We start from the raw sequence: 24,034 nt of genomic DNA on the forward strand, positions 1-24,034 counted from the left end.
TATGTATCCAAGGACATATGTTCTGGGCTTTTGTTTTCTTTGGTGGTAGTATTGTAGGACTGCAAAGAACCTTGGCACTTAATCAGTTGTGACCCTGTGCAAGACTATCCCAATTATTTTAGAAAGCTAGCTGTCTCTGTTTTACCATTTTTCTTCAGGAAATATGATTGCATAACTGACATTCCCTTTGGATTGCCATTTTAAAAGCTGTATGAAAACGGTAATGGCATGGTGGTAGATAGCAGTTGATTAAAGGATAATCCATTTAGTTTTCTTTAAACTTACTGAGCAAAATAACAAATTCTCTCTCTAAACATAAGTGATAAATCTGAACATTTTGTTGAACCATTTTTTAAAAATATAGTCATTTGGGTGTAGAATCATGTCCTAGCTACTCAGGAGACTGAGGTGGTAATATCACTTGAGCCCAGGAGTTCAAGGCTGTAGTGTGCCATGATTGCACCTGTGTATAGCTACTGCACTCCAGCCTGGGCAACATAGCAAGACCCTGTCTCTAAAATTATAATAAATAAATAAACTAAAAGGATTAAGAGAAGCTACACTTTTTCTTAAATTCTTGTTCACAAATAGTAAAGAAAATAGAACAGTGGATATCTAGATAGGGGTATTTTTTTCTTCAGTGAATTCTGTTGTCAGTCAAGATGGTAGTATCTACAGCCACCATCTTAAACTGACATGTGATGTGCTCCAGGATCTCTTTAGAATGAAACGGATGGAAAATAACCTGTCAGTGTTACACAGGAAGTGGCAAAGCTAAAGTGTAACAGTTAGGAAGTGATCCATTCCAATTCTCTTGCTATCAATGCAAGATCTGAATGAAGAAAAGAAACAGGCAAAGTGATAGGAGCAGTAACAACGAATAAAAGTTGCAAAGCCTTAGGCTGTTTGCCCTTTAACTCAGATAGCTAGCATAATGTATATGAAATATGAGTTATATCAATAAATAATATTTCATGATAAAGTATTTTAGCTTTATTTTTGTGGTCTGTACTTCAAGTGTTTAGCAGTACTCAACTTTTGCTATCTGAATCCCTTAGTGTGGTTAGTCAGCTGGAAGTTCAAAAACATGCAAACATTATCAGGAAATCATAAGATGTTTCTGTCTTCTTTAACGCTACATATATGTTCTCATTTGCATGCTTGTTTGATTGGCTATTTAAAAATTAATGAAAGCAGAGTTATTAATTAAAAAGCTATGAATTAGGATGACTGAAGACAGAAAATTATATTTATATGGCTTTTTAAATTGTCAAAGGGCTTTAGAGCCTCATAATAATGCTATGAGGGAGTTCAGGCCAGGATAATATCTTTCTGCAGCATCTTCTGGGGGAGGGAAGTGGACATAGAGAGGCTATGTCACATACCACCTGTCCACAGTGGGGAGTGACATTGCTGATGCAGCGATGATGCTAGAATGCCAATCACATTCTAGATCAGGGTTTCTCAAAGTATAATCAGAGGGCTGTGGCTATATCCAAGACTCTTGCAGGGGTTCTACCAGATAACACTAAGATATAATTTTCCTTTTTCACTCTCATTTCACCAGTATACAGTAGAGTTTTCCAAAGGCTACATGTCATGTTGAGATGTCATTGTTCTGACATCCTGTGAGATATGTGCTAATGTATAATCGTGGGTTTTCAAAATTTCTCAATTTTAATTTCTAATATGCTAAATATTGATAGATATAATCCATGTAAATACAATAAATTTGAAGAGTGTAAAAGGATCCTAAGACAAAAATGAGAATTGCTGTTTTAGATATTGTGCTAAGGCCATTATAAACATGATCTCATTTAATGCAAGAAACACATTTAGTAGGCAAGCTCTACTGTCATGCCCATTCAATATACAAGGAATTGCGAGCCTGGAGAAGTTAATGATCTGCGGAAGGTACGTGGTTAGTAAGTTGCAAAGACAGAATTTGAACCCAGGTTTCAAGTTCTTAACTACTCCGCTGACTGTGTTGTCAGGCACGTTGTCTCTCAAAGAAGCACCAGGAAATGCCTGGATTTGGGCATTAACTTCTCAGAAAAAAAAACTTCTTCTTCTAACTGAGGCCATCTCCAAGGAAATGTAAATATGAAGATTATCCTTATAGATGTGTAAAACAGAGATTATGTTCTAGTGGTTTGTGGGCTGAGGCTTGTACTTTGTGAAACACAAAACAGTTGGGCATCAGATTTTTAAACCTAGAGGATTTTAATTGAAAAAGAAGTTTGGATTGCCAGCTACCATTGAAAAATTGGGAGATCGAGCTAGACTGGACTGGTATTCTCACATGGCTACAATCAGCTGCAGTTTATATCTGCTGTTCCTGCTAGGTAGATGTGTGTCCTCTAGTGTGCCACAGACCTCACTACTCCTTATTCACTACTACCTTCCTCCTAGCTCATGTTCCTCATTTATGTTGCCTGTTTGAAGTGTTTGGGTTGGAAACAGCTGGAGATGTTCTGTCTACTGCATAGTGTTTATAGGCCATCTGCTTTCAACTTCATTGAAAAATAAAAAAGTTATTGACAGTAAAAGAGCCAAATATATCCCACTCTGCTTACCCAAACCTGGATGTAATGAAGACCTCACTGACAGTGCCACATAGAAAGCAAATTGCTTCTTTATTTACTAAGGCATAATATTCTGATTCATTAAAGAATGAGGATCTGCCAGTGAATTAACATTTATTTTTTAAATGTGAATCTCTTTCCTTTTTAAGTATAATAGTGAAATAAGCACATTCCACTCATTGTCCTCATTTTATGTTTATTTTAGTAATATCTGTTGTCCTCATCGTTATCATTTCTGGACCCTTTACAAAAAAAAATGTCTCTGCAAACCTCTGTGTACATGTTAAATCAGCCATTTGAAAGAGCTTAAGATTGTCAACCTAAAGGACTGCCTTATCCCAGGCATTTAAACAACATTAATGCATTTCACATTTTTATGCTTAACATTTGTCAGCAGTAGATATTAAGCATTTATCATAATTTATAGGTATATATTTGCTTGCCTCTCTTCTTTTTTTGCCTCACCCCAGAATATAAGTTTCATGAAGCTGGAAATTATATCTGTTTGTTCACATGTATATTCTATGCTTTGTACAGTGTTTAGCATATAACAGTCAATGATTAATGAATAAATGAATAAATATGTAAAGGTATAAATTGTATACATGATAACTCATTCTTCTGTAGACTTAAGAATAATATTTAAAAATTCTCAGTAAAAATGCTCATGCTTTTTCATTTGAGAGTCATATTTATTTCTTCTTATCCACATAAATATTCCTCTATTTCTGTGTGTGCCACGTTCTATTTAGGATAGTTCCTGGTCTTCCTGATGTGAGGTCAATAGGCAGGTTACACATCTACCTAGCTAAGAATAAGGTGCATATTAAGACCAGGACGCAAGAAGAGGCTGTTGAACTTGAACGTTCAGCACAGAGTCTCTTTCTATACTAAAAAATAAGTTGTCCTGCAGTTGGAAGTGGCAGTTTATTCAGCCACTGGAAAAGTCTCATGTAATAGTAGCTTTTAGATGATGTCTCCTCCAAAGGGGCATCCAGCTATTAACCTATTGATGAAAGAGAAATACCATTGTCTATTAATACTACTGGAACTAAAGATGAATAGTGAATTGGCCTTGATCTGACAGTGAGTTTGACTTTGATAGCTCATCACTTAAAAAGGTTCTTTTATATCTATGAAAAAAAGCATGACATCAAGCCAGGGGGAAAAATTGATACCAATATTTAAGACCAAACTCATAGGGCTTCCAAACAAACAAAAAAAAGGCCCTTGTGTGAACTTTTTTTTTTTTAACATGCATAACTAATTAGCTTAGGTTATTATAAGCAGGGCTTCTGTGATAAAGTTTCCGGTGGTGTCTCGGGATACCTTGTTTATAGTGCCTTCTCCATGCCAGTCTGTCTTCAAATTGGAATTACAGAAAGTAGAGGAAGCAATAGTCTACTGTCTCACATTGGATTGGGGTCACTTAAAACGTTGTTATGCTGGAAATGCTAGAATATAATCACTATCAGGTGAGCTTATTCTAACTCATATTCAGTCTTTCAAATATAGTGCAATAAATTGATTTAATCCACGTTTTATGTTATTGTAATACACATACTGTTTTCAATAAGTACAAATATGCACTTTTAATGCTGTTTATTATTTGATGCCATAAGAAGTAACTCATTGTAGTATTGAACAAAGTAAATATTAGTAGAATTTTTGTTTTGCCTACTGCATGGCTAAACCATCTTCGTCAGCTCCTGTTCAATTGCTCATAAGATTAAATTGTTTTTATCAAGAGAAAAGTGACTTAAAATTGAATAATGTTGTTTTTTGGGGAAAAATATTTCTCATTCTGAATTAATGTCTCTGGGAAAGGAGAAAAAATATCCTGGTGGTTTGTTAATAGTCATACCTTTTAAAACGAATACATATAAGTGTTATGCATTGGAAAGAAACTGCTTAATGTAGAATTGTTTTTATGTTGAGTTTTTTCTTAATTAAAATGTTGAATAATCACATCCAAATGAAAGTGGGAGAATTAATCCACAACTAGTTGGATTTAATCATTGGAAAGTTTCTATTTTCTATAGCTGTTTTTACACAGTTGGTTCATAAGGAGGGGTGTGTGTGTGTGTGTGTGTGTGTGTGTGTGTGTGTGTGTGTGCATGCATGTGTGTGTTTTAAAAAGAAAGCTGTTCTGTTTGCCATGGTAAATGAAATAAATTTAATTATGCCCCTTTTTCTAAATTGTTGTTTTCGTCTTAATAAACCCTTTCATGTGTGTTGGGGAAATTTTTCCTCTAAGAGAGTTTCAAACTTTTAGTTATTAGATATGAGAGGAAGGATGTAAGGTTTGAAAGAGATGTATAGTTAATTAGCAGGGAAATAAAATAGGGCAAAGTATTACCCCAAATCCTGCGAGTTAGACTTTAAACTTCAGTAATATCAAAATCCGTTAGCACAGTGCCTGGTACATAACAAAGGCTTAATGATTTCTTCTGTTGGTGGACTGGTCAGTTTCATGTTTGTGACTGAAAGAAGAGCTGTCTGAAACTCACAAATAATCGTCCTGTCTTCTTTTCCCTCCATGGCTATGTTCAGGTGCAGACCCACCTTGAAAACCCCACCAAGTACCACATACAGCAAGCCCAGCGGCAGCAGGTAAAGCAGTACCTTTCTACCACTTTAGCAAATAAACATGCCAACCAAGTCCTGAGCTTGCCATGTCCAAACCAGCCTGGCGATCATGTCATGCCACCAGTGCCGGGGAGCAGCGCACCCAACAGCCCCATGGCTATGCTTACGCTTAACTCCAACTGTGAAAAAGAGGTAATTTATGTCTCCTCTCCTCTCCTGTTTTCTTAACGCTAAATAACTTGTCTGTTGAATATGACTCCCACACTTAACTGTGGACTCTAGTTTGTCCTTATGGCCACACGTACCACCAGCCTGTGTCACCGATTCACCATCATGGCTGTGGCATTCCAGCCTCTTGTCCCCGTCGCTGGGTTATTGGGTGTAAAGCACATGACGGGAGACCTGGCCCGCTCCAAGTAAAACGTGGAGGCGAGGACACTTTTGCCACTAGCTTCTTCTTCCTTAGCTAAGTGCTCTCTTCTCTTCCATGCCTTTCAGTTTATGAAGAGTGAAAATGCAGAGAGAGGAGAAGGGGAGGTGGAAAAGGAAAAGCAAAAATAGAAGAGGTGTGGGACAGGCGGTTTAGAAGTTCCGCTTGTTGTGAATGTCTGGAATATTATTTTTATTTCTCCCTGAGTTGGGGGAAAAAAAAGCATGGAATGTGCATGGATGGATTTGAATCATATAGCACATGAGAATTTAACAGAAATGCAAAGGTTTAATTCCTGGATATACTCTGTTTCATAATAAAATTGCCGCTGCCTGTTAAATCTGCTTTGGTAAAGGCTGGATTGGAGACAAGACTCACACTACCTTCAAGCTAATTGGTACATCAAAATTTGGAGCATACGAATACCCGAGAGTTGTGACTTAATGCTCATTATTTCCAAATTATGAGATGATGAGCTTCATCTTAATGGGATTTACTGTACTATATACTATGAAGTGTTTATGCAAATTCAGAGGCAACTTTTCTCAAGTTGGGTTGATTTTAATTTCTAGAGGGACTAAAATCTTTGCCCCTATGCCCAAACCAACGGCTTTATTTTCCTCTACCCATATTTGTCATCTAGCAAGGCGATCTGACAAAAGTTCTTCCTTCATTATTTCATCTTTTGGTCAGATTCCACTTTGTTTGAAAGCTTAATTCATCTTATTGCTGTGCCACCAGCTTTGTGTGAAGCAGTCATTAAAAAGTCATTTGCAAATCCAAGTTATAGGCTGTTTTTGCTTGTGTTTTTGCAGGGATTTTATAAGTTTGAAGAGCAAAACAGGGCAGAGAGCGAGTGCCCAGGCATGAACACGCATTCACGAGCATCCTGTATGCAGGTACTAAGTGACTTGGCAGCCCGAGGATGTAACACTTTGTAATGAGAATCTATATTCGTGGTGGATCACACCTTTCTGAAAACTTAAGGGTTTTTTTTTTACCCCATTGATTTTTTTTTTAATAGAGAAGGCTATAAACAGTGCCATTTTCCTCATAGTATCTCATGATTAAATAATGACAAAGGAGAATAAACTAAAATGTGTTTTTCCCCTAAGTTGTTCCAAAACATTAAAAACTTCTTAAAGTTCATAAATTTTAATAAATAAGATATGAAATATGTCATTCAATATCATCAATATATGTTATACAAATTTGTAGGTTAGCAATTTTTGTATTAGTAAAACCAAAAGATGTGTGTGTGTAATCTTTATGTTGTTTCCTAAATGGATCTCATGGAACATATATTTTAAAACTATCTTTATTAATTTAATAGTACTTAATGGATGCTTTCCCAAGTAACTATTTTCTTCCATTACATCCTATTTAGTGGACATATAAACCATGCTATATCTATGTATCTATGCATGTATATAGATATAGGAGAGAATAATAAGCAACATAATTTTTTGCCTTTATTTCTTGTCATCAACTTGCATTACTTTTGTCATAAGAGAAAAAAATTATTTAAACAATGCTATCACATAAGCCCACTAATTTAATTTTCTAAAAACAAAATTAAAAATGGCAAGGCAATGTTGTTCATAAGTTTCCTAGCCTGTTTGCCTATTTACCAACTCAATTAGAAAATCATCTCTTAAAGACAAACAAAACAAATAAAAGCGTTGTCAATAGAAATGGAACCTAACAAACACTGTATAGTAGTTATTCAAAACTGGCCGATTATTCTTCTTAGGGATCACTTAATAAGACTTCTTTTTTGAGTGTTCACTATATTCTGGTACTTTGAACACTCTGTACAGTTTGTCCTGAAATCATATAAGAATCCATATGACAGTAAAACTAATTACCCCCCATTTTATAGATTGGCAAACCGAGGCTTTAAAAGATTGGAGGCTTTGCCCCTAATCTAGAAAGTGGGAGAACTGGGATTCCAACCCAAACCCATGATGTTGGAGTCTCTTCTCTTTAATGGAAGTGGTAAAAGAAGCGGAAGAGCATCCCTGTTAGGTCTGAGATTTCATGTGCAACTATGAAGCAGTATTAAGACCCAAGCACAGACACACCAACTAACCCAAATACATAGGTGCTTACAAAGAAATCTTTTCACAGGCTTGTCTTTGAAACTGCTGCAATGCACATGTAATCACTGTTGTTTATTATCGTAACTGGTGTTTTGGTACTTCAGAAATGAAATTGATCTAGTGGGAATGTCAGCTCCACGACTGTAATGATAACCTCGTCCTGGTGTACTCCTTGGGGAGTACCAACCACACTGGCAGCTGTACAAGGAGAAACTTATTTTACGAGTCACTGTAGGATGGGTGCAGGGATAGCCAGTGGCCTGGGAGCCACACTGTCCACACATCCCTGTGGAACGAAAGGGCAAAATCATCATTTGCTTTTTCCTTTTCTAAGAAAAGGGTATGGGCCATCGTCTTTAGGGAAAAAAGGAAGTAGATTGACAGCTATCATTCATGATGAGGTGCTCTGGTATACCTTCCTATTTAGGGCACGCGGTTTAGCATAGTTGTGAAAGGATGAGTTCAGTCATGCCTCCAGTCTTTCTTCAGTGTGTGACTTTGGGCAAGCTGCTTCTCATTTATTTCAACTGGAAAATTGCTATAATAATAGTACCTGCCTGATAGGTTTTTTGTTAGGGCGAAAACTTAGCCCATAGAAATCCCTGAAACCAGTGCTTGGCAACTCATAATAACTCATTAAATGCTGGCTACAAGTATCATTCTCATCACCTATTAGTATTAATGGTCTTTAGTAACATTTTATTTTAGTGGAAAGAGGTCAGTTACTTCTTAGAATCTAACTAAAGACCATTATTGCTTTGGGTAAAAAAAGACCATGAGTCTCTTTTTGGGTTGTGTTACATAGTTTTATTTATTTTTGTCTCTCTTTTGTTGCCCTTTTTCCTACAGATGGATGATGTAATTGATGACATCATTAGTCTAGAATCAAGTTATAATGAGGAAATCTTGGGCTTGATGGATCCTGCTTTGCAAATGGCCAATACGGTATTGATAACCTTTTTTAAATACAAAATCTTGAGGTGTTTCCAGGGTTCTCTTCTTTTTTCTTAAACTTTTAGTGTGTTTTTGCAACTGGTTCACTGATGAAATGTACTAACTGTAAAATGGAGAATTATCTCAGGATTAAAAGTAAGTGACTTTGTCATCAGAAATTAAGAATTTTTTATAAGTTTATGAATAACTCCATGATAAAGTCTACATTCTCTGGAGTCCAAGAACAGTTTCAATAGGACATTAGCCCTTCCAATTCCCTTGACGTCTAATGCCCAACCCTCTAGCCAAAGGAATTATTTGCCCAACCCTCTAGCCAAAGGAATTATTTTGAATTGCACTGTTCACAATGGTGTTCTAGTTGGCCTGAAAAAGTTGGTGCGGTTTTTCAAGAAGTTATTTTCATATTCTTAGGGGATAGAGGGACATTGGGATTACCCTTCTCCAACAGCAAAATTTATTCCAACTTCAGTTTATAAACCAATGGTTCTATTTACTATTGTATGTTACTTGTTATTCTCTGTAATTTTGAGTCTTGCCTATATGGTTTATTTTCCTTCATTCCTTACATTTTAGTGTTACGTTACTGTTTTACCAAAGTCTTATTGCAGATGTTATTTAGTCTTTGCAATTATTCTGTGAGTCAGGTTCGGAGGGTATCATTGCCCTCAGTTTTAAATGGTAACTAGGTTAGACGGTCTTACACAAGATTACATATCTTGGGTGTATCAGAGCCAGGCCTTCTTGGTAAGTCTTCAAATGCCTCTGTAATCCTTTTCTGTCTTCTCTGACAGCAATGCTATCAGGCTGTATATTCTTAATAACTAGTGTTTTAAAGACTAATATTTATTGAGAGGAAAGGGAAAAGAGGAGTTGTTTAATGGGTATGGAGTCCCAGATTTGCAAGCTGAAAAATTATAGACATCTGTTTGATAAAAACGTGAACGTACATAACACTACTGAATCGTACATTTAAAACCAGTTAAGATGGCAAATTTTATGGTATGTATTTTTTGCCAAAATAACTTTTTTTAAAGATAAGACTAACTTCTAATGGTAAATTCCCTTGGCCGGGGAACAAGATAGCACTTATTTATGTACACCAGAATCCACAGAAAATTGAGTCTTATAGTTAGCATTTTTTTTCTTTTTTCTTTTTCTTAATCCATCTTGGTCCAGTTCTTCAAGTTTACTTCCTTGAACTCGTGTGGGGTGAGGACTCCCCTTGAAACCTCAAGCTTCTTCTATGATATTTAGAGTTTGTCTACTTTCCACCCATTTAAACCCATCCCCTGATTTTGGAAGAACCATATGTTCTGCCATTGTGATAAAAGTTTCCGTTCCAAACTCTCCCAACCTCTTGGAATCCTTGGTTGGCTTCTATGGAACCTTTTTGCTTACAAGTTGGTGTATTCCATGAGGCCAACTACACTTGTCTAGCAGTCAGAATCCTAGGATGAACATGAACAAAACACTTGGGGGAGCATGCCCTGGGGAATTTATAAATATACCCAAAGACATGGGTGTATTTACAATGTTTCACTGTCCTAGCAGCATTAATTAGCAATGGCCCAGTCATCTCAAAAGAACTTGGTCATGAGAGCGGTCATTTTGCTGGTGGTGTCAGATGGGTCCCTGGGCACACTCAAGTGGACTGTAGAATTGACATGATTTTGCAAAATCATTGACTTCTTTTTTGTAATGGCAAAGACCTTTGATATCATTTGGTCTAACTTAGTAATCAGGAATTCAGCTTCTTGGAAGCCTCCAGAAAAGAATCTGTACTAGCTCACTAGGAAAACAGCAAAGCACAATGGTTAGGATTTAGAGATTTTTGACCAGATCTGGGGTCACGTCCTGAATCTGCCATTTCCTTTGTGACCTTGCACGTTATTTAGCTTTTTGAAACTCTACGTTTCTACATCTGTAAAATGGGGCTGTTAAATATACCTATATTATGCAGTCAACTCACTTGATAAAGTATCTGTAGCATTTGGTATTGGAAACATTAGTTGTATTCAATAAAGTTACCTAAATTATTAAGTATAACTTTTTAATTATACTATTAAATAATATTGATAGTATTTGTTTATTCAGCTGATCTTCATTGAGCCCCTATACTGTGTCAAGCTCCATGTTAGATATCCGTGAGACATATCTATCTCACGATATCCCTCACAGTAAATCACTCTGTAAATTGCAGCATGGGTTCCAGTTTGCTTCATGGAGAACTTTTCCACATACCGTCCCTTCTGAAGACAGTTGTCATGACCCATATATGCTCCTGTCCTTTAGAATGAACACCTGGCTGGGCCTATGGCTCACACCTGTAATCCCAGTGCTTTGGAAGGCTGAGGCAGGAGGATCTCTTGAGACCAGGAGTTGGAGATCAGCCTGAGCAACATAGAGAGAACCTGTCTCTATTAAAAAATGTAAAACAAATAGTTGGGTGAAGTAGTAGTACATACCTGTAGTCCTAGCTGCTCAGGAGGCTGATATGGGAGGATCACCTGAGCCCAAGAATTCAAGGATTCAATGAACCGTGATCATACCACTGTCCTCTAGCCTGGGCAGCAGAGCAAGACCCTGTCTCTAAAAAACAAATTTAAAAATAAAAAAGTAGAATGAATCCTCATGCTTCTTCATTCAGTCTACATTAGCCTTGAGGCCTTGTTTCTTCATTATCTTGTTGCTCCTAAACTATATTAAATATTGATTTAGCATTTATTAATATGCCTAATAGGTGGTCTGCACCGGGCAATGTGCTTTGGATGCAAAGATGACTCAGGTATGCTTTCTGTTCTCATGGAGGTGGGTGGGTACCAGTCTAGAAAGGGGAGACTCTTTTAGCTCTTTGAAGGGAGAAGGCTAATTTGGGAGCAGAAAGGTCATCTCAAGGGAATTTCCAGATAGCAAAGATCCTCTGGGCACAGTTGAATTAATTCCCAGACAGGAAAGGAGTCCCCTGAAACCACCCTTAGAAGTCACTGACTTTATCCCAGCATCCTCTTCTCTTCTATATCCCCATGCTGGAAAGGCTAAATGTGGCTCCATTAGAGTTTTCTTCCAACAAATCTGTTTTAGCATTTTGCCATTAAAGGAAAGACAATGTAACTTCAACATTAGGAGCACAGACTCTGAACCAGACATCTGAATACATACTCTCAAGTGAGTTATTTGAGCTCTCTGCTTCTGTTTGTCTGTAAAATGGGGATCATAATAGCATCTACTGCCACAGAATTAATGTGAGAATTATAGGAGGTGATCCACAAAAAGTATTTAGAACAGTTGGACCCTGATAAGCTCTCACTAAAAGTTAGTTACTAGCTCTTATTCTTGATGAACTTGGGTTTTGATTGTCAAAATTAAATAAAAAAGCTACTACAACCTGTTAACATTTTAATTTTTTTCCCACAGTAAGTTTTAAATTTAACATTCTTCATGTTAGGCATTTTTTTTCTTTTATTTGATTATTTGAAATGCTTTATTTCAAGTTAACTACTTAGAAAAAAATAAAGTGGAAGGAACACTTAGAGAGGAAACTGTCCTAAGGGAATTGAAGTCTAGAAATAACTATTCTGAGAGCACAAGGGCCCTCTTGTATTATCACAAACAAAGAATAAAAGTCCCAGTTTACTTGTGTTAACAGTGCTCAATTGATATTCAGAGAAGGGGACCATCCAGAGAGAAAAAATACTAACATTTTACAATTATCATTTACTTGGAAAAATATTGATTTTGGTGAAGCACAGCATTGAAGAACTCAATTCAGACCAAGATGGGGGCATAGACCCAGGCGCATCTACCTTCAATTTATATGTCCTGATTAGACTGTGTTGCATTTGTTTAAGGTGCAGCTTGTGCTCTGGAAGTGAAGTCTTGTCATTTAGGTAAATGGGCTGGGTAAAAACCCAACAAATATAGAAAATATACATGTTAATAGAAGAAGTTTCTTCCTCTTTCTTAGCTCCAAAGGTGTTATTTTGACCTAATTATGATGTTAACTATACTTAGGGGGGAAGTTTTCAAAAGAACCACAAAATCCTTTCTTTAAAGTGCGTGGCTAAATGACATATTTTAAATTACTTCTGTCAGCCTTCCTTTTGGTAGCTTCAGCAAATAACAGCTGATGATACAAAGGACATACAGCACCATTTAGGACACAGTTTCTCAACTGTGGAAGTGATGACATTTGGGATGGATAAGTCTTTGTGGTGGGAGACTGTCCTGTGCATTTTAGGATGCTTAGCAGCGTCCCTGGCCTCTACCCACTGGATGCCAGCAGCAAATCCCCCACAGGTGTGTCAGAGGAAAACACCTCCAGACATTGATCCAGGGAAACAAAGTCAGCTCCCGTGTAGAAGCCTTGACTTAGAATAATGAGTGGTCACCTCAGCCTTGCAGATTCCCTGATTTCTGTGCTTAGGTTTGCATTACAGTCTGGTAAAAATTGTCTATTCATTGACATGTACTTAGTAATTAACATGGCAGGTGGTTTTGTTGATCAAAGGGAGAATTAGCTCAACTGTCAAAACTGCAAAGTGGGAATCCAGTACTCCCTACAAAATTATAATACTGTATTGTTAGTCATAGCAGTTACCACTTATTGATCACTTAGGTAGCAGGCACTGTGTTTCACCTACTTTATTAAATTTCATAAAAACCTTGTAAGAAGAATGGTTGTCACAAGCCTCAGAGAACTTGCTTAATATCACATAGCCAGAGTAAAGAGGCAGGATTTTAATCTGGGTCTCTGACTCCTAAGCACAGGCTATAAAGCTCTGCCCCATTAATCAGTAGATTGGAGTATCCACATTTGGCTAGTAAGTGGCAGGGTTTTTATTTCCTCAGGTCTAATTGGAGATGAGTTGAATGTTGCAGTTTCTAATTGGTTAACATCAGCATGTTGATATTCTCCCCACCCCCAGTTCTGCTGTTAACATGGGACATGAACCTCCAACCAAAAACTTCCATTCGATAATGGCAAAAACCTTGGCTTTCTTTCTGTAAAAATCAGTAAGATGCTGTACACGAAGTGCCATTTTAGTTCTGTGCTTTGCCCAAAGCAGGCCCCCCAAAATGACATAACCCCCAGCAAAGTATTCTGGTATGCTCCACTCCTAATCGGCAAGTATGGGAAAAGCAGCCAAAGCAGGGAATCTTTCAGAGAAGTAAATAGAGGGCTATAAGCTGCTTTTTCAACTGGAAGTAATGATGTCTGACCTCAGTAGAGTACTCAATGAGGCATCTTGCTATAGGGATTTTGATTCATTTCCCTTATTGGTGTGCCCTGTCGTCAATCCATGCTAATCACAGCAGTCCTTTCTATAGTTTTCACCCATCTGAATCCATTTCTCACTCGACTTTGCTCTTTGTCTCCCCGACCCTGTCCGTCCGGCTCTCTATGGCAGAAAGCATTCTCTCTCTTACTCATGGACGTATCTCTTCTTTGGAATGTAGTTAGAAAATATGTTCCTGTCCAGAAGAAGCTTAGAATTGATATCTGTTCAACGTAGGTCTATCAATGACTTAGAGATATGTATCAATTGCTATTATTTATCCATAACAAATCATCATAATAACACAGTGAGTTTTGTATACAATTTGCGTATGAAAATGTAATATATATGATTTGCATTTCTAGAGCAAGGGGAATCTTTTTTTTTTTTTTTTTTTTTAGCTTATTGCCTTGAGTTTTCAAATCACATTCTTAGTTTGTTAAAATCCAGAACTTTTCCCGAAATCTGAAATTGTCAAAAGATAGGGGAATAAAGCTTTGGAATCCAAGGAGTTACCAGACATCATGGCAGCTGTATAAGTTTAGACTCTCTGGTACTTTTACAGGGCTGTTTTGAATCGTGTGAGTGACTTTCACTTTGCGTTAAATTGGACAAGAATAAAACTAAACATACACAGAGCAAAGCTGACCCCGAGAAAGTGACCTATTTCAAATAAAACCACTTAGTGAAATGACAGCTAATAATCAAAGTCACTTTTTATCAGTTACTTAGAAGGCCTTGAAATAGGATTCAAGGGCATTTTAAATGACCACAATGTCTATTTTTGTGCATGTATATGGGGGTATGTATATTAGGTTTTATGCATATACTATAAATGCAGCTTTCGAAAAGGAAGAAAAGAGGGAGTTGTATTCTGCTGGTCTGTCTGTCCTCCCTGCCCACTGCAATCCTGTTCGAGCCTTAGATTTGCCCATTGGGAAGTATCTCTCCATGTCCGTTGCCTCCCACCCAAATCTTCTTAGCTAGGGGTTTAATTCATAGAACATATGTTTAGAAGCCATCACAGATATGGATGCAATGGCTACCAGTGAGGGGAAGCACATTTGACTCTGCTTGTATTTTGTGGTATATTTTCATCTGTGTGTTAGTGTTCATTTGAGAGGATACAAGCTACTCTGTTGAGTACAATTTTTACTGGATACCTCTCAGTCACTAAACACTTTAATCATACCTAAATGCTTTATGAATGTACTTTTCTCAGATGTAGAATAAAATTGTGTGTAATCAAGAAACGGGAGGGCTAAACAACATAGTCTTACCCAGTAATCATGGTTATAGAAATCGTTTGAATTAATCTAGAAATGGCACGTGTCTGCAGTGGAAGGAGTGAGGTCACTCAACGATTTCTCCATAGTTACTATTTCAAACTGTATTTCAGGGCATGGGAAGGGAGTTCATCTTGGGCCTCTTCTACAAAAGCAGGCCTATAAACTGCTGTAACCAGCTAGTTACCAAGAAAAGCACACACACAACCAAAGAAGAGCTCGCTGCTTTAAAACATCCCATTCAGGACGAGAGGAAAAACTCTTGATGCTAGCTTGGGGAAGGCTAAATATTTCTTTTTTTTCGTTTTCGTTTTCTTTTTTTTTTTTTTTGAAAGTGTAAATTTTTGCCCTTTTATAAAGTCTATGGGCTCCCTCTTGTGGCTTTGTGGAAAATTTCAATTTCAAGGAAACGCTTTTTCTCTAGCAATAAGGAAATCATTTCTTTTCCACTTAAAAAAACAACAACATGCTTTTATTACTTTTCCTTATAAAAGAAAGAGAGAGAATAAGAGGTGGAAAAGAGAGGAAAGGAACAAAATTAACTTTAATGAGAAGTTGTATTTGGTGAAAAAGTCATATTTTATATACAATCTTGTTTTACAATAATAACCAACATTGCCTGAACACCTACTGTATGCTACTAGTTGTACTAGATAATGCATTCACCACGTTATGCTGAAAACAAACCTATCAGCTAGTTAGTATAATTATTTTACGGATGCGAGACTCTACTTTTCTCCCTCAAAGGGAACTAGTTGAGGAGACCCTGTAACTCTCTTTTATTATCTGTGAGTAAATGAAAAAGTAAACATTTCATATTTTCCTATTTTAAAAATGAGTTTTTGTATCAAATAATTTTTCTTAAATAAATCCTAGAGTAGAAAGTAGGTTTTATTTGAAAAAAGTGGGAATTGTTCAACAGTTAATTTCTGTTACTGTTTTTCTCTAGTTACCTGTCTCAGGAAACTTGATTGACCTTTATGGAAACCAAGGTCTGCCTCCCCCAGGCCTCACCATCAGCAACTCCTGTCCAGCCAACCTTCCCAACATAAAAAGGGAGCTCACAGGTAAACATTTAGCAAATGTGCCTCTTACTGCGGATTTCTGTCCACTTCCTGATAAGACAGAGTTATCGATATAGTGATGTGCAAACTATATCCAACTTATGGACATAACTTTTATAGTTCCCTGCAGTGGTTTAAGCATTGTACAATATTTTAAGATGGAGGATTTATACTTGAAAATCCTGTTTTTTTCAAGGAGATCCTTGAAAATCTACTGAGAATACTGGGAATCAGGGCCACCATTACCACATGTCACTAATCACTGTGTCTATGGTGAAGGTGCCCTTTGTGTTGGATGCAGTAGGCAACACTTTCAGCTGTAGCTGTCTCCACCCTACCTGATATGTATGTTTCTTACCAAGCCTCTGAAGGCATTTGAGTTTGAGAACCCAGATCTAAATTTTCCTTTGACACACATTCGAGCCCACAGTTAGGATAGCGGAAAAATATATTTCTTACATCTTCAGATGCCTCCTGTTATCTTTTGCTGTATTGTGTGCAAAAGATTTATTATACAGAGGGAAAAAATTATAAAATGGAGCAATGGGCATTATTTGTTCTTGAGGCAAGTATGAAATTACCTGTTTCTCCACTTTGTTTAATGCCTTAGGGAAGGCATTTATTTGGTCATTAAAACATGGCAGAAACTATATTAGAACTGGCATTCTACCATGGTGAATTTTATGACCCTTACCCCACCCCTCTTTTTATTATTTGATCCTTGCATATTGCTGGATTGGATGAACAGACTGAGAATATGGAATATGGATTTGGTACAGAGAATTCCTGTGCCAGTCGTGTGTTAAAATTTTTTTTTTTTTTTTTTAGAAAATAAGCAGTAGAAAGATGTTTTTAAAAAACTATGGATTTGAGTGGAAAAAAAAGGGTAATTAATAAGTAAAGACCACCCAAAACCAAAACACAAGTAGCTACCCTACCAAAAAGGAAAATTACTGCAAGACAACAACAAAAGCAAGAATATCAGGCAGGCACAGTAGCTCATACCTGTAACCCCAGCACATTGGGAAGCCAAGGCAGGCAGATCGCTTGAGCTTGGAAGTTCAAGGCTGGGGTGAGCTGTGATCGCACCACTGCACTACAGCCTGGGCAAAAGGAGGGAGCCCATTCAAAACAAAGCAAAACGAAAAACAACAACAACAACAACTTCAGAATCACTGAAGTGGAGGGTATGTAAGTCATGCTTCTGTGTGAGGGAAAAAAACTAGAAAATGATTTGGATTGACCATCACAATTGAGAGAATTCATCTTCTGAATTATATATATACACACACACATAGATATGCATATTATGCATATATAAATGTATGTATGCATATATATATGCATATATGCATATATAACACTCATACAATAAATATATATGGTGTATATATATGCTTCAGTGGCTATAAGTTATGCTAAAAAGTTTTCTATTTTGAGATAAAATTCTAAATTATGATAGTGTAATGCTTCAACTATCACTTCTGAAAAGGAAATAACAGAGCTTTCTGAATCCCGACTGGTCAAGTAACATTTTTTAAAAAATTCTGTTTTGTTTTGTTCTCTTTAAGGCAAAAAGTAGTCTCTTATCCCAGAGATCTCACAAGAGTTGCTATGCAAATAGAACTCTCCAAATGGAGTTGCCACCAAATGCCTCTGTATGCTATTTCTATTTTGTTTTTATAGACTCAGGCTAGTAAATAGTTGTTTCTAAGAGTTATTAGATGATTTCATTATAGCAGATTTTAACATAATCTGGCAACAACTTCTGAAAAAATGAGTTTATTCCATGAACTAGTCAGAAGACACAGAGATCCAATTTGGAAGCTTTTTTTTTTTTTTTTGAGACAGGGTCTCACTGTGTCTCCTGGGCTAGCATACAGTGGTATGATCATGGCTTATTGCAATCTCAACCTCCTGGACTCAAATGATTCTCCCACTTCAGCTGGGACTGCAAGCATGCACCACCATGCTGGACTTATTTTTTGTAAAGACCCAGGCTGGTCTTGAACTCCTGGGCTCAAGTGATCTTTCCAATTCTACTTCCCAAAGTTCTGGAATTACGGGCATGAACCACCCATGCTGGGCCTCTACTCAGCTTTTATATCAGCATGTTACAAAGGCATCAAGAAAGGACTGAAAGGTTCTATGCCTGAAAACAAAACATATCAGACTCCTGATAATAGAGTATCAACAGCAAATTGACATAGTTTTCTAATTGTCGATTTCTTTCTTGCTAGTATCTGTATATGTTTACCATATACAGAAAATTTTTACTGGGTTTTTAACATTTTGTGGAAGGGCAGTTTTTGCATACTGTATATTTGATATATGTATATTGCTTTTCAAAAAGTGCAAGCTTTTTAAAAAGATATCCTTTTTTAAAAAAAACGTATTTGTACTTAGAGTCAAGTCAGATAAGCTTTCATATGTTGGGAAATGAGATATTTTGTAGTTTACATTTTGTGCAACCATGAACAGTTCCAACTTCTAATGACTTCATTCACGTGCACAGCGTGTATTTTTCCCACAGAGTCTGAAGCAAGAGCACTGGCCAAAGAGAGGCAGAAAAAGGACAATCACAACTTGAGTAAGTTGGTTTTATTTATGTTCTTGATGTTTGATATTAGAGTTAATGCTCCCCCATGTATCAAAAATGTTTCCAAAAATTCTGTGGAGGAAAGTTGATTACTACAGCTGTTAAAATTATCTCTTATGGAAGAAAATTGTGTTTGACAGAAACCAAGCTATATATTTTCCCCATATTTTATCTCAGATCAAATTAAATTTTGTATATATACTTATTTTTAGTTTCTGAAGAGTTTTTATTTACTTTTTTGTTTATAGTAGTGGGGTTTTCTCTCTCCTTCCTTCCTTCCTTCCTTTCTTTCTTTCTTTCTTTCTTTCTTTCTTTTTCTTTCTTTCTTTCTTCTTTTTTGCTGAAAAGGAGAATTGATCCCCAATTACCCAATTATAAGTATTGCTCACACTGGAACTTATTAACAAAAGGGAATTAGGTGAGCACCTTCTCCAATGAGATTTGAAAGAAGAAAAAAACAGTCTGAAGAGGGGAGTAAATGCATGAGGTAGCCTCCTAAATTTCTTCTGTTATTCGTGACTTATAAAACAAAAGTTCTAAAGCATTTAAACTATTTTTATGTGTTTAATTTACTCTTGATCAATTCTTCACCTTGTTTCCTATGAATACTTCAATTTTTGTTTACTATAAACAAGTAAAACAAGTTGCACAGATTTTTTAAAAAGTGGGGGGATAGGGCTTGCAGGTAGGAAATATTTTGTGTGTGAATTTCTCATCTCATGGCCTCATAGCCTCTGTTTTTTAAATTAATTTTTAAGAATGCGAGTCATATACAAACACTTTCTCCTTATAAAAATAACACAATAAGGCCAGAGTTATCCTGTAGTTCCCAGGAATATGCATGTTGGTTTCAATTTGGCGTTGCTCTTCCTGACCTTTTTCTGTGTATTAAGAATATAGACACATGCACACAGAAAAGAAATAATATGGATTTGTATATGTTTTAACACAAACGGTATTCTGTTGTCCATTTTGTGTTGATTTTTTTTTTCTACTGAGCAGTATGTTTTGAAAACCTTTTGCTGTTAGAAATCTATATCTACTTTTTGAAAACGAATTGCATAGTATTTTACAGTGCGACTGTATGGTATTTAGTAACTTCCCAACTGCTGTGTGTTCATGTTGTTTCTAGTTTTTTCCTATTATAAACAATGCCACAGTGAACATTTTTATATGTGTCTGTTTGTGTACAAGAAAGTTTGTTTCTCTCTGTTAGAAACGGAACTGACAAATAGAACTGCTGGGTCCTGAGGGTGCTGGTTTTCACTTTAAGAGCTATACCGATCCCCAGTTCTCATGTCAGGTGTAAGAAGCTTTCCTTATCTTTTCACCAAAAGATATAAACTATTATCTCCAAGGCCTCCTCCAGCTTCTAAGTAATTTTACCCTAAGATATTAATTCCTTTAAAACACTTTAGAAACAAGATAATTAGGCATTATCCAAAACTACTTAAGTGAGATGTGGAAAACTGAGTTGGATCTTATGAAAAACAATAGATACCTATAATTAGGCACCTGAACTCTCGAGGTCAAGGTTGTCAGTAAAGTGCAAACATGATCCACTCAAACTCTGACGGCTATGAAGCAATCTAAAAGTATCATCCAACCACTGGGAAGTAATACTGAGAGTTAGATTGCTCCTTGGTCTAGCTGTGTCTCTTCTAGGAATTTATTTTGTAAGAATACTTGCCAAGATGTACAAAAGGATACATCCATCTATTCACTCATTCATTCATTCACTCATTCATTCAGCCATTAATATATGTTGAGCTGCTGTTTTGTGTGATGTGAACCGGAAGATGAGTTTCCCATCCTGAGAAGCTTACCTTTGAGTTAGGGGTCATCTACCATGTATTAGTGAGTGAGATGAGCAAGGGGTAGAATAATATCTGTAATATCCCAGTGTGTAAAAGAACACACTGGGAGAGAAATGCTTGTGAGTATGTTTATGTGGATGTGTATGTGCATGGGAGATGATCTAGAGATCACCCTTATCAGTGACAATTTACCCAGGCATATAGACGTTGAATGGTATAAAGACTTGGCTTTTACTTTTTCCTTAATACACCTTTGTATTTTTTGAAATTTTTTACTAGCTTATATCATCTTTCTAATAAATGATTGGAAAGGGAAGTCACTAAACTAAAAATAAAATGTAGTACACCTAAATATTGACAGCGAAAGATGTCAGCTATATGCTGGTGAGTGAAAAAGAAAGATAGATGCAGGGTCATTTTTAGTATGATTCCACTTTAAATGTTTTGTTTCTTATTTAATACATATTCGTTGAGGGCCTACTATCTGCCAGACACACACAGTTGCTTGGGATGCACCAGCGAATAAACATAAGAAATAGACAAATGGGACATGTGAATATGGGATGGCAGAAAGTTCCATGTGGAGTCAAAGGACAAGCAAGGGAGTATAGTGTCAGCATGGACATGGGAGGTGGTGGATCAGTTTCAAAGAGGGTGACCAGAAAGTCTCATAGGTAATCTGAGTCTACCTGAGGGAAGTGAGGGCAGTGCCATTCACATATCTGGAGGCTGAATGTTCCAGGCAGGTAGAACAGCTGTATGAAGTCCTCCAATGGAACATGTCTGGCTTACTTGAGAAATAGCAAGGAGCCAGAGGGGCTAGAGGAATTTTATGCTTATTATGTGCTTGGAAAAAAAGAAGAAGAAAGTGTCATACTTCAGAGTTTTGGGGAAGATCAGCTAGTGGATCAAGGACCCCACAATTCCTTCTTCAAAATCATCGAACATCACTTAGGGTTTCTGTTTTATTAAAGTCTAATGGTAGGACTTAGTATTATACAAAACGGATTTCATCACTGGAATAATCTCTCAGCCAAAAGAAACTGCCATTTATATTGGGAAAGCAGGAAATAACATTATTTATCTAAGTGTACAGAATATTAGTGGATCCAAAAGAAGCATATATTACGGTATTTAGAGTAAATACTAATAGTTTTAATCCAATTTCTTAGACTTCAAATTATTAGGAATTTATTTGCTTGACTACATTCATTAGAGACTTTCATCATTTCATTTGCCTTATTATGTCATCCTCCCCTAAGAAGATGATAGTTGAACTTACACCTAGATTCATAAAACAGGAATGCTGTGAAGATGCATGGTATAGCTAAAAATGCTAGACTTCAGTTCTAGGGCTGTGCTATCCAATACAGTAACCATTCACCACTGATGCCTACTCAGCCTTGAAATGTGGCTGGTCCAAATTGCGATGTAAAATTGAAAGTGTAAAATGCGCCCTGGATTCCAAAAACTTAGAATGAAGAAAATAATGTTAAATATTTAATGTGTAAATGTTTATATTGATTGCCTGTTAAAATAATAATATTTTGGACATAATTGGTTTAATAAAATGTTAATTTCATCTCTTTCTCTTTACTTTTTAAATAGGACTACTAGAAAACTTAAACTTACGTACGCAAATTATATTTCTGTTGCGTAGCACTAGGCTAGAGCATAGGGTTTTTTTGTGTGGCCCATGAGTTAAGAATGCTTTTTACATTTTAAAATGTTTTAAAAAGGCCATGCACGGTGGCTCATGCCTGTAATCTCAGCACTTTGGGAGGTCGAGGAGGGTAGATCACTTGAGGTCAGGAGCTCAAGACCAGCCTGGCCAACATAGTGAAAGCCCCTTCTCTACTAAAAATACAAAAATTAGCCAGGCATGGTGGCATGTGCTTGTAGTCCCAGCTACTCAGGAGGCTGAGGCACAAGAATGGCATGAACCCAGGAGGTGAAGGTCGCAGTGAGCCGAGATCATGCCACTGCACTCCAGCCTAGGTGACAGAGCGAGACTCCATCTCAATCAACCAATCAGGCTAAAAAAATATGTTGTTATATGAAAATTATATACAATGTAAATTTCAGCATGACAAGTAAATTCGAATGCTTTTCATTAGTAGATTTGCCTTGTAAAAAATTCTCAATTATTATATTTTGAATTTTGTCAGTAAAAAAAATTGTGGAAATTTGTTTTCCCTCCAGTTAAGTAAATACCTGTATAATGTCCTAAATTTTGCTACTTATCCCACAAAGCCAGAAGTGCTAACTTCCTGGATCTTTGCAGAAAGTTTGCTGACTTCTGCTCTACAGGGTTAGGTTAGAGTTCGGGCTATTCACCAAGTATTGCTGGATGTCCTCGCCAAGTCCCTAATAACAGTATCTCCAAGGCAATTTCATTATTTGTAACTGAGGATAGTAACTGATTTCAGGGTTGTTAAAAGAGCAAATGAGAAATCATATGTATAAGAAAGGTTGCTTATTTTTAACTGCAATATTAAAAACATGGTTAAAAATAGGGATAAAATTGGTTCAGGTTTCCATTGTCCTGACCTGGCGAAGTTAATATGCACATGTCTTTGATGAGATATGCTAAATGCAGACATGGCACTGTTACTAATAGCCCTTTCCTGTGCTCTTTTCTTGAAGTTGAACGAAGAAGAAGATTTAACATAAATGACCGCATTAAAGAACTAGGTACTTTGATTCCCAAGTCAAATGATCCGTGAGTACAATTGCATGTTAATCTGCATCATATATTTTTCATACCTGAATGTTTTTTTCATATGTTGTAAAAAATGCATTTGTAAAAACTAAAGTTAAGAAGTCTCCCCTTCTCCCTTTGGTTCTGTTCCTAAATTCTTCTTACACCTTTCTTTTGGTTAGTCTCATCAAACTAAAATTTCAAGACAAAAGCATTGAACTGTGCAAAAGGACTGTTCAACACTAGATGCTTTGCTTGTGCCTTTCTGAAACCTAACAATTCTTTGCAAACAAATACTGAGCTTAAAAAAATTCCTATAATGGTTCATGAAGTGCAGTGCTTTCAATAGCTGTTAAAGCTGGATTTGTGGACTGTTTGCTGTTTGACTTGTACAGTATCTCTAAATAGGCACTGATGAACAGACATTGGAGACTTCAAGTTTAATGATATTGAACAGACAAAAAAGGTCAATTGTTTTTATGAAAACTTGCCTACTCTTTGTATGTTTTACCATTCAAGGGGAAAAAAGTAATGTTTTAATCCTCCTATTAAGTACAGGTCAGCTAATTTGGATTTCAGCTTTTGGTCTCTCTTTACCTGCCCTGCTCCTTTCAGAGATTACAGCTGTGAA

At 36.6% G+C, this 24,034-nt stretch overlaps 1 protein-coding gene across 7 annotated transcripts in view; it reads left to right on the forward strand.

Annotated features, from left to right (window-relative positions):
- The window catches only part of MITF (melanocyte inducing transcription factor), a 224,653-nt gene that overhangs the window by 188,639 nt on the left and 11,980 nt on the right, over window positions 1-24,034 (forward strand). For 4 of the 7 annotated variants that reach the window (XM_010350113.3, XM_074404539.1, XM_074404542.1 and 1 more), the window contains 6 exons: window positions 5,139-5,366; window positions 6,420-6,503; window positions 8,556-8,651; window positions 16,172-16,289; window positions 18,802-18,876; window positions 23,349-23,424. In XM_010350113.3, coding sequence (XP_010348415.2) covers window positions 5,139-5,366; window positions 6,420-6,503; window positions 8,556-8,651; window positions 16,172-16,289; window positions 18,802-18,876; window positions 23,349-23,424 — 677 coding nt within the window. The remainder of the gene's footprint in view (window positions 1-5,138; window positions 5,367-6,419; window positions 6,504-8,555; window positions 8,652-16,171; window positions 16,290-18,801; window positions 18,877-23,348; window positions 23,425-24,034) is intronic. The other 3 variants (XM_003939461.4, XM_074404540.1, XM_074404544.1) reach the window with 1 other exon arrangement.

The sequence above is a fragment of the Saimiri boliviensis genome, chromosome 8, assembly GCF_048565385.1.
Source record: "Saimiri boliviensis isolate mSaiBol1 chromosome 8, mSaiBol1.pri, whole genome shotgun sequence".
NCBI classification, from domain to species: domain Eukaryota; kingdom Metazoa; phylum Chordata; class Mammalia; order Primates; family Cebidae; genus Saimiri; species Saimiri boliviensis.